Raw genomic sequence first — 11,039 nt, 5'->3', positions numbered from 1 at the left:
TATTGCAGTGTCCTGCTTTTAAACATGCCCGTTAGCAAGTATTTTAATATCTATGTGCAGGATTTGGCTCATTGAATTAGTTTTATTTTCTGTGTGTCTCTGTTGCATAGATCCTGCTCATTTCTCTTCTCCCACATCCAACTCAATGTAACATCTGAATGCAGCTGATCTCAAGTCATGATAAAAACTGGGTTGATGGCGCACAATTCAATAATCCTTTTATAGATTTGGATCCTTATCACTTAGGCAATGTTTTTGGGTTTAGCAGTGGACTTTGCCGCATTGAATAGCTTGGTGAAAACAGTTTTAGGAACTCCTTTGGTATTCTGTAAATGTGGTTCATTTAGTTAAAAGGTCAAATGTTTGAAAATAACGCAGTAGAAGATTAATTGTATGGTCAATATATCTTTAATTCTGAGTAGGGTAGCAATCCAGAGGACACAATGGTAGGTAAAGTTTAGGGCTACAATTTGTGAATCACCAGGATTCTGGGAAAAAATTGGTAACGGCTAGTCAAAAGCAAAGGAGTGTTCGCTTTGCTAAACACACTAAATTGATCTCAAATGGTTATAGTTAGGACAGAGTCTCAAACTAAGATGTGCTCTCCCAAGCTTACATTCCCAGTATGTTTGCACACCTATCTTGGTAATGTCTGCACTGACTTGATCATGTCTACAGAATGAAAGAAGGCAGAATCCTCAAGGACGTGCTGTACAGGGAGCTGGCTTCATGTACCAGGCCCCCTGGCAGACTAACTCTGTGTTACAAAGGTGCCTGCAAATGCGAAATGAGGGTTGGATGCCTTCATCTGCCCCAGCTGCAACAAGGCATGTCTCTCCTGCATCAGTCTCTACAGCCACAGCAGGTGATGCAACCTTCCAACAAGTTGACTTCACCTGCAAAGGCTCACGCTTTTATTTTCTCCTGAGACAGACGGATGCCAACTCTAAAAGGTAAAGGACCCCTGACAGTTAAGTCCAGTCGCGAACGACTCTGGGGTTGTGGCGCTCATCTCGCTTTACTGGACGAGGCAGACATTTTTTCTGGGTCATGTGGCCAGCATGACTAAGCTGCTTCTGGCGAACCAGAGCAGCACACAGAAACGGCGTTTACCTTCCCACCGGAGCGGTACCTATTTATCTACTTGCACTTTGACGTGCTTTCGAACTGCTAGGTTGGCAGGAGCAGGGACCAAGCAACGGGAGCTCACCTCGTCATGGGGATTTGAACCGCCAACCTTCTGATCGGCAAGCCCTAGGCTCTGTGGTTTAACCCACAGCGCCACCCACGTCCCTTATTGCAGTTAATAAACATTACCAATTTAGGTTCATTAACCCTTACCTCACTAATACTGCAGAGGAATTGCTCTGTGATATTGCCCCCTTCGGTCTGTGTAGAGCTTAGAGGCCCAGGGCAGGAATCTTGTTGAATAAAAGGATAAACTCAAACAAAAAAGCAGCTGGTCCTTGCTGCTCCCCACAACTGGCTTAGCCTTCTGAGGCCCAGGACAAGCCGCTACCCCTCCCGTTCTGCACAGGCCTGGCTCCTTTTGTCTCAGATCCTCAGAATAATAAAAGCCCTATCATTTGCACCCACTTCATATAATAGTTATAGGTGTATACCAAGTGGGTACAATATGTGATAGCAAACCTAGGTTTGCTGTTGTGTGATGCGCAAAAGCATTCCCATACTATGGTCTACAAATAATACATGTTGGCACCGCTCAGGAGTTATTTTTATGGACCATCTCTGGAGCATTGTAGTTGCAGAGCTTCTGTGCTCCAGTTTAAACTCCTTTTCCATGTGGGTTTGTGAAGCCGAAATGTATCAATATGCAAAAGCATGGCACATGCTTTAGTCAATAGCAGATAGTGTTACTGCCCCGCCAACCCCTGGGCAGAATCCCAAGGGCACATAGATCTGGAGGCCTCCTGCTGTAGTGGCACCAGTATTTTAAAATACTATTCCTGATGAAATCAGACAGGCAGATTTTTGATATTTTCTTGTTTGCTTTTTGTTTCATCAAACATTTTTAGAGAATTTATTACATCCATTGTTGGTCATTTGTTCCTGGACTTTATTATTCTATGATGTCTTAATGGTTTTTATTGTATTTTGGAACACGCTGCTGCAATGTTTTCCTTATGAGTTCGCAGTTTATAGATACCCTTAAGCAATAAAATACCCCTTGAGCTGTCTTTCAGAGGATTCTCTGTAAGCAACGGCACTTTTCTTCCTCTGCTAATGTTCCCCAGTTTACCTTCTGACTCATGCAAGGTTGAGGAGCTGTGTGGTTTTCTAGATTTTGAGTCCCACTGTAGGGTTTCTGTAGTTGAACTCATCTATACATATGTCAAAGTTGGGCTGGGAGTGTTGCCCCACTCCACTAAAATGGTACATATCTCCTGCTTGGCTGGTGCAATGTACTCTAGGTGTACACCTTTGAAGGTGATTGGGAAACTATAACTAAACCAGAATGCGGCAGCTAGACTGCTGACTGGGAGTGGATGTCAGGAACATAACATTCCAGCCCTAGAAGATCTACATTGGCTCCCAGTATGTTTCCAAGCGCAATTCAAAGGGTTCATGCTGACTTTTAAAGCTCTAAACAGCTTTGGGCCTGTTTACCTGAAGGAGCGTCTTCAACCCCAGCGTTCAGCCCAGACACAGAGATTCAGCTCTGAGGGCCTTCTGGCTGTTCCCTCACTGTGAGAAGTGATCAATAGAAGGCCTTTTAGGTAGTGGTGGCCACCTTGTAGAATGCACTCCCATCAGATATCAAGGACATAAACAACTGATTTTTAGGAGACACCTGAAGGGAAGCCCTGTCCAGGGAAATTTTGAATGTTTGCGGTTTTCTGTTTTTTAATATTTTGTTGGAAGCCGCCCAGAGGGGCTAGGGCAACCCAGTCAGATGGGTGGCTTATAAATAATAAAATTATTATTATTATTATTAGAGGGCAAGCACTTTTTATTTTGAATATTTCTGACAGGAGTTCAGTGTTCTGACTCAGCAAAGCATTCAGAACCTGATAATGCAACAGGCAATGCCCAAAAATAATAGGAGCAATGAAGCCTGCCTTTATTTTGTAATCCTGTTTGTTTTTCTAGAACAGATGAATAGCCTCAGAATCACTGACTCAATTTTTGGATCCCATTTTCATGACAAAGCGAATGTCTAGTCTAAAAATGAGCTCACTATAAAACGAGGCTTCCTGATTCTGGCTCTGGCAGCTGCTTCTAGTTCACCTCCTCCTCCAGGAATATTTGCACCCCACATTGATCATGTCCAAAACTGGAAGCAAGGTAAGTATGTTTGTGGTCTCAGGATGCCTCTCTTCCATTCATTGTCTTCAAGAAAACGAACCTCTTCTAACAGGAATGCATTCTTTGCTAGCTTGGCAGAACCAAGAAAAAAGCAGAGGGTTGAGTGGCTCCCTGTCTAAGGAGGCAGGTGGTTCATTTCTTGTGGCACGTACCAGGTTAGATAACAAACAAACACCTGGAATTATTAGCGGACTTTCCTAGTTTTCCTTGTAGCATCTCCAGCAGATATAATTCTGTCAATTTGAGATCAGTATTTGAAAATGACAACATTAGACAGTGTGAGATGCATATTTCCTTTGTTGTTGTTTTGTTTGTTCTGTGGAAGAGGAATCAAGAGGAACCTGGATTTACTGGCGTGTTTTTCTTTTAAATGCAGCTTTATTTCATATATAGAGTCAATGGTCTTGCAGAGGACTTTTGTGTGGCTTAGATGTCTTCCCTTCATGTTGCTTTGCACATCTGTTGCTATGCTATTTTGTCTTACATGTCCCGCCTGTAATTTCTGGGGAGATACTGCCATTGCTATTGTAACTGCAATTTGGAAAGTGGTTGCATAAGAGTAATGGGCCCCTGTCTGTGATGCTGTTTGTTCCAAAATCTAAGCAAATAACTACCAACACCCCCACCCCCTTATCTGATGAGCCTCTCTGGAGAGGGTTTGCCACCACTGAAGCGCTGACCACCTATCACACCTCATACATGGAGAAGGACATTTAAAGATGTGACACTCCCCTCATCCACCCTAGTCCTAATCTGGATTGCCTAATCGGGTCTTTGTACAAACAATGAAGTACAGAAATATAAATGTATTGTTTTGCGTGACCTTTAGATTCTTGTTCTTCTAAGTTAAGAAGAAGAGGTTTGACCAGAAATGGAGAACTTTTCCTGCCTCTGAAGTGTCAAGCGGCTACAACTTTTGGTACTTGGTCAGGGGTCCCGTAGGTAGACTCTGGTGGGAGCAGAGCTAATAGCAAATTGCTTTCTGTTTGCTCTGCCGGGGAGTGCTAGCAGATGGTGGGCCAGATTCTGCTGCAGGATTCATGTAGAGAATCGGGTGCAAATGTAATCCCCGCACTACCACTTCCCCCAAACAGCAATCTGGGTACCCACTGAATATTTGTACGGTTTGAATGCACGAAGGATAAGTTTCATAGCTGCCAAGTTCTCCCTTTTTTAAAACGGAAATTCCATTATGCTGAATAGGCTTCCTCGCGAGAAAAGGGAAAACTTGGCAGCTATGATAAGTTTACTGCTTCAGATAGAACAAATGGGGGGGTGTGGAACAGCTGTGATCTCCCTCTCCCTCCTTATGATCCTATCCCTGGATATGTTGTCCAAATAGAGTTTGTGTGAATTGGCTTTGATGCACATTCTGAAAGGGACAGATGTTTAAGGTAGCCTGGAGTTCCCCTGTCTTGAACTGGAATGTTGATTCCCCACCCCTTCTGGTGCTCTTGAGTAGAGTAGCAGGATGCGATTCATTACCAAGCTGCCTATGTTCTATCGCAACCTTATTATTCGCCCAGGCATTTTAAATTTTGGCATTTTGAGCTGGTTAACTTTATTGTGCTGTTGGTTTGTTGTATGCTGTATTTGTAATTTCACAGTTCTTTGCATACTGTCCTAAAATCCACATTTGGATGAAGGGTGGTTTATGCATTTTTTAAGTAAGGAAATGCTGTGAGCTCAAAAGAGTCATATCACACATAAGAAATGCAAAATGTCATCTGTACCTATTGCTGTAATACCGACTAACCTAATTGCAACCTTACCATAGACTTCCTGTTGATGCTCAGGGTACTTTTTGCCTAAATGTTCTGTCAGCTTGACAGAACTGGGTTGTTTGTGTTCTTTGGGTTGTTTATGAGCCTTGGCATTCATCTATGACAACTAAGTCACAGGTTCTCTTGTGCAACTCTCTTGTACCTAAAAATGGAAGAGGAATTCCTAGTGGAGCTTGTTATTTAGGTATAGGAAATAAATTTAATGTAAACTGACCTAAACATATATCAATATGTGACCTGAAATTTACACTTCTCCAAATTTTGTGACACAGTTCTCCAAGCAAAACAGTGCACAGAAATACATCTATTAAGGAAAATAGCTTTCAAAATAGTTGTCAGGAAAACTGCAAAAAACGAGGTAAATTTGCATGTAAAATGCACATTGTAGAGGATGCATTACCCCCACAAATTTTCATGCAGATGTGAAAGGAATTGGAAACTGATGCAGATATGGGCCAAATTGGAGTTAAACTTGAAAAAAATAGGAAATGGAGAGAAACTGAAATTGATATATGCTCCCATCCCTCGTGTCCATGTAACTTTAGCCAAGCTGCGCCATGTCCAGTGGAAGCATGATTCCTTTTGTACTTTGCTTGTGTTTCAGATCACCTTCTACGAAGGCAAGAATTTCCAGGGGCGCCGCTATGAGTCTGACAGGGACTGTTTGGATTTCCACACTGACTTGAGCCGCTGCAATTCCATCCGTGTGGAGGGGGGTGCCTGGGTTGTTTATGAGCGGCCAAACTTTGCAGGGAACATGTATGTGCTGACTCATGGGGAATATCCTGAATATCAACGGTGGATGGGCCTAAATGACCGCGTCAGCTCATGCAAATCTATTCAGCTAGTAAGTCGGACATTTACCTCCTCTCTGTTTGGCTCTGAAATGTGGGCAAATGGGATATTCACATAGTAAGATATTCAGCTAGTAAGTCGGACATTTACCTCCTCTCTGTTTGGCTCTGAAATGTGGGCAAATGGGATATTCACATATATTGACACTTGAGACAGGTTCATTTATAAGTCTCCTCTTTTTTTAAGTACACACAGATCCTCACACTGTATCTGTATCTAATGTTATTAACACGGATAAACACTGAAACAGGGGCGAGGAAACTGTGGCCCTCCTGATGTTGTTGGACTCCAACTCCCATCAGCCCCAAGCAGCATGGCCCATGGCAAGTATTGATGGGAGTTGTAGTTCAACAACAACAAATGGAAAGCCATGGGTTCTGCACCCCTGCATTGAAGAATGTGAAAGCTTTCTTGCTTCCAAGAACCCTGCTGAATCCAAGCAAAGACCCACCACCTAATCCAGCATCCTGTTCTCATAGTGGCCAACCAGATGTCTATGAGTTGATCCACCAAAAGCAAGAGTGGTCAGAGTGGTGCCCTCCAGATATTGTTGAACTGCAACTCCCCACCATCCCTGACCTCATGCTTTTGAGGCTGGGATGGCGCTGGAGGACTCACCTCTTTCGATAGAGCCTTTTGCCTGGGTCTGCAAAAGTTCTGGTAGGCTATAAAGCAGGCTTCCCCAAACTGCGGCCCTCCAGATGTTTTGGCCTACAACTCCCATGATCCCTAGCTAACAGTACCAGTGGTCAGGGATGATGGGAATTGTAGTCCAAAACATCTGGAGGGCCGGAGTTTGGGGATGCCTGCTATAAAGCATGGTTAACAGAATGCATGTCACATGGGACCTTGGAGTCTGATATGCCATGGGATATTAAAGGTGATATGTGCCATATTGGGAACAGCTTGCCCAGAGGGGTGAAGCTACAGCAACAGCCTCCTGGCAGCAACACGGCTGCCGCTTACTGGAAGGAAGGAGGCAAGATGATGTTGAGGAAAGAACTCTGCCAGTGCATTGGCAGGAGTGCTGGATTACCTTTGGCAATGCACCCGTGCAGCCCCAACTTTACCATTGCCTCATTCCTCCGGTAAGCAGCAGCAACATTGCTCCTGGGAGGTTATTGCTGCGGCTCCACTGCACTGGCCAAGCCACTCCTGTGCCATGTGCAATTCCCACCATGTGGTTTTACAACAGGGATGGGGGACCTGCGGTCTTCCAGAAGTTGAACTCCAACTCCCATCAGGCTAAGCCAGGATGACCATTGGTCAGGGATGATGGGAGTTGGAGTCCTGCAGCCACTGGGGGGGGCACAAGTTCTCAATCCCTGTTCTATACTCACAATTGGTAATGAATGAGATTCTTCCTGCTTCTTGCTAGGGGGCACTGGCTGACAGGGATCTCACAGAAAAGTATAATAAAGATAACTAAATCCACATCAAGGGGTGGTTGGTTCTGCGTCCACAGCTACAATACATTCTTTGCTTTATTGGGTAATGTCTATTTTCCACCCAATTTTGCAGTCTGAACTGTGCACAGCCTCTGCTCAGCTCCTCAATTGCATGTTGTGTTCTCTACCCTCCTCCTTCTAGCCCAGTGGAGGCAAATACCAAATCCAGCTCTTTGAGAAGGGTGACTTTAGTGGCCAGATGCATGAATCCACAGAGGACTGCCCTTCTGTCATGGATCAGTTTCACCTGCGCGAAATCCACTCCTGCAAAGTCCTGGATGGGGCCTGGGTTTTCTATGAACACCCCAATTTCCGTGGCAGGCAGTATCTTCTGGAGAGAGGAGAGTATAGTAAACCTGTCGAGTGGGGGTCTGCGTCCCCAGTGGTCCAGTCCTTTCGCCGTATTGCAGAGTAATGGGCAGCATTAAGTCTAAAGCCGATGTGAAAGCTGACTTGATGCCATAAATAAAGCACTTGTGAGTTCAGTTCCACTTGTCATCATTCATGGTAAAAATGTGTGTCTGTGTGTTTTCTTTAAGGGAGATGACTAATCTTTGCAACATCCATTCACAAGGAAACTTGAGTTTTGCTCAGATTATTGGGGGTGAGGAAAAAGGAAGTTTGTCCCTTTGCTTTCTATGACAGCCCATAGAATACTGTCTAACGGATATGCCTAATGGTTTGTATAACAGGGGAGTCAGAGGGCAAGGTTTCAGGATTCCCTTAAAGTTCTCTCCCATTTCCACCTGCACTATACAGTTAAAGAAGTATCACACCACTTTAAACAGTCATGGTTTTTCCCAAAAAATCCTGGGAATTTTAGTCTGTTAAGTGTTTCCTGAGAACAGGGATTGACTATTAAACCACTCTAGGAACCGTAGCTCTGTTGGGGGAATAGAGGTCTCCTAACAACTCTAAGAACTGCTGTAATTTCCATCATGGTAATCCAACAATTGGTTCCACCTTCTCCAACCTTTGCTCTCCAGATTTCTGGATTATTATGATTTGAAATGCACTGCCTGCCCTTCACCCCCAAAGTTGCAGGGCAGCTTACAACAATTAAAACTCAAGGTTAAAAACAGTTGAGAGCCACAGAAAGAAGGTGAGTTTTTTTTAAAAAAACAAACCTACCCTGCAGGTGACCCAAGTCAGGGTAAAGAGGATTGCAGCTCCCATCAGCCCTGGCCAGCACGTCTGTTAAATTGAAATAAAACTAATTTAAGTTTGTAGTCTTTCCAGCTAACTTAGTCTACTGTAAGCAGACAAAGAAGTCCAGGAGTATCTTTAAAGCTTCATACAATTATCAGATGAACACCCCCGTTTAGATAATAATAGTGGGGTGATTAACTCTTTACTGGAGTCTCTGTACAAAAAGCAAAATAAAAAAATAAAATAACAATATATGGACCAATGCATTCAGAATTTCCATCTCCCCATGGACATGTACAATTATAGAGTGGGTTTCTCATAAAAGGACTCTCAAGTATTGCTGAAGGAAGCACATTCAGTGGTGCACTCGAGAAAGCTCTTCTATATTTTAGATTTGTTAGATTCCGTAGATAAGATGCCATTGTATGAAGGGGACTAGTTAGAAAACAGTCATAGCGGGGACGAAGTTTTCTCATTGCAGAGAGATTGCTCTGTTGCTCAGTGTCAAACAGGCATTGCCTCAATATGTGTTTTGCTTTACCGAGACGTAGAACTTAGTAACTATTGTGGGGGAAAGCCAAGAAGGCATAACCTTAAATTGATGGCTTTCATCCAACTGCTTTTGTGGGAATCAGGCAGAGCTAAAGGAAGCAAGGCAGTAGTGGCTAAATTCAACTTGAGTCAAAAGTTAAATGCCCGAATCCAAACCTGTGTGGAAATGGAGGGAAAACCAGCTTTAAATCACAGAGCAGCAGGGCCGTCTTAAGCGTATCTGGTGCCCTGGCGGCGTGGTGCGAAGATCCCTCCGGCGCCCCTCCCCGCCCCGTTTCCCAGCACGGCTGTCTGGCGGGTGCAGTGCGGCTGCCGCGGGCACAGCAGCATGACGCCCCCCCCTGGTGCCCTGGCGCATTGCGCCACCCAGCCTTGCCTTAGAGCCGGCCCTGCAGAGCAGCATCCTGGTACAGGGAACATTTATCTTAAGGTATTAAGCAGTGCTCTTTTTTAAAAAAATGTTTAGGGGTACTCTCATTTTCCTACTCATATTGACATACTGCCCCTCAATGAGGCCAAACTTAGATCCACAAAATGTTTAGGGGTATGCATACCCCTGCGTTCCCCCAGGAAAAAAAAGCACTGGTATTAAGACCACAGAAGGTCTTGTAGGTTTTATAAGGCTCACCCAAATTTGAATCTAATGAAATAGTTGAGTTAAAGGTTTGGCCTTAAGAACTTCAAGCAGAGAAGGTATAAAATCATGACCTTTCATTTGGAAGTAATGCATTAAAATGTTAATACTACTCATAGCTTTTTCTACCACATTATTTTTGTTGAGCTGATGCTGCTTACAAACCACCCCTGGACATTTCCCCACTGTATTTATCAACCAAATGGTTTAGAACCAAACAATAATCTACAGTGGTTCTATCCTGCTCAAACCCTGCTTGTTCATCTGCCAAAGTGGCTTCCTCTTCTAACCAGCTGGTTGGTGTACTGTGCAGGTGCTCTGCATAAAATTTCCCAATTACACTTAAATAGGGACGCGGGTGGCACTGTGGTCTAAACCACAGAGCCTAGGGTTTGCCAATCAGAAGGTCAGCAGTTCGAATCCCCACAACGGGGTGAGCTCCCATTGCTCAGTCCCAGCTCCTGCCAACCTAACAGTCCGAAAGCACATCAAAGTGCAAGTTGATAAATAGGGATGGTAAATGGCGTTTCTGTGTGCTGCTCTGGTTTCGCCAGAAGCGGCTTAGTCATGCTGGCCACATGACCTGGAAGCTGTCTGCGGACAAATGCCGGCTGCCTCGGACTATAGAGCGAGATGAGCGCGCAACCCCAGAGTCATCAGCGACTGGGCCTAATGGTCAGGGGTACCTTTACCTTTAAAGGTAAAGGGACTCCTGACCATTAGGTCCAGTCGTGACCGACTCTGGGGTTGCGCGCTCATCTCGCATGATTGGCCGAGGGAGCCGGCGTATAGCTTCCAGGTCATGTGGCCAGCATGACGAAGCCGCTTCTGGCAAACCAGAGCAGCACATGGAAACGCTGTTTACCTTCCCGCTGAAGCGGTTCCTATTTATCTACTTGCATTTTGACGTGCTTTCGAACTGCTAGGTTGGCAGGAGCTGGGACCAAGCAACAGGAGCTCACCCTGTCACAGGGATTCGAACCGCCGACCTTCTGATCAGCAAGCCCTAGGCTAAGTGGTTTAACCCACAGTGCCACCTGGGTACCTTTATCTTTTGTTGTTGTTTAGTCGTTTAGTCGTGTCCGACTCTTCGTGACCCCATGGACCATAGCACGCCAGGCACTCCTGTCTTGCACTGCCTCCCGTAGTTTGGTCAAACTCATGTTCGTAGCTTCGAGAACACTGTCCAGCCATCTCGTCCTCTGTCGTCCCCTTCTCCTAGTGCCCTCAATCTTTCCCAACATCAGAGTCTTTTCCAAGGATTCTTCTCTTCTCATGAGGTGGCCAAAG

General features: G+C 44.8%; 1 protein-coding gene across 1 annotated transcript; it reads left to right on the top strand.

The window, feature by feature from the left end:
* The first annotated feature begins 3,285 nt into the window (after positions 1 to 3,285).
* On the top strand, positions 3,286 to 7,829 carry CRYGS (crystallin gamma S). The gene is made up of 3 exons (XM_035133648.2): positions 3,286 to 3,306; positions 5,716 to 5,958; positions 7,557 to 7,829. Exons 1-3 carry the CDS (start codon positions 3,286 to 3,288, stop codon positions 7,827 to 7,829), a joined length of 537 nt encoding a protein of 178 aa, XP_034989539.2.
* The last annotated feature ends 3,210 nt before the right edge of the window (positions 7,830 to 11,039 follow it).

The sequence above is a fragment of the Zootoca vivipara genome, chromosome 5 (genome assembly GCF_963506605.1).
Source record: "Zootoca vivipara chromosome 5, rZooViv1.1, whole genome shotgun sequence".
Taxonomy (NCBI): Eukaryota; Metazoa; Chordata; class Lepidosauria; order Squamata; family Lacertidae; genus Zootoca; species Zootoca vivipara.
This window is presented reverse-complemented; position numbering and strand designations above follow the sequence as displayed.

Excerpts from the sequence above, each read along its gene's own strand:
- CRYGS (XM_035133648.2), top strand. The coding sequence starts at position 3,286 with ATGTCCAAAACTGGAAGCAAG. Across the intron at positions 3,307-5,715 it reads TGTCCAAAACTGGAAGCAAG|ATCACCTTCTACGAAGGCAA; the intron begins GTAAGTATGTTT and ends CTTGTGTTTCAG. Across the intron at positions 5,959-7,556 it reads CATGCAAATCTATTCAGCTA|CCCAGTGGAGGCAAATACCA; the intron begins GTAAGTCGGACA and ends TCCTCCTTCTAG.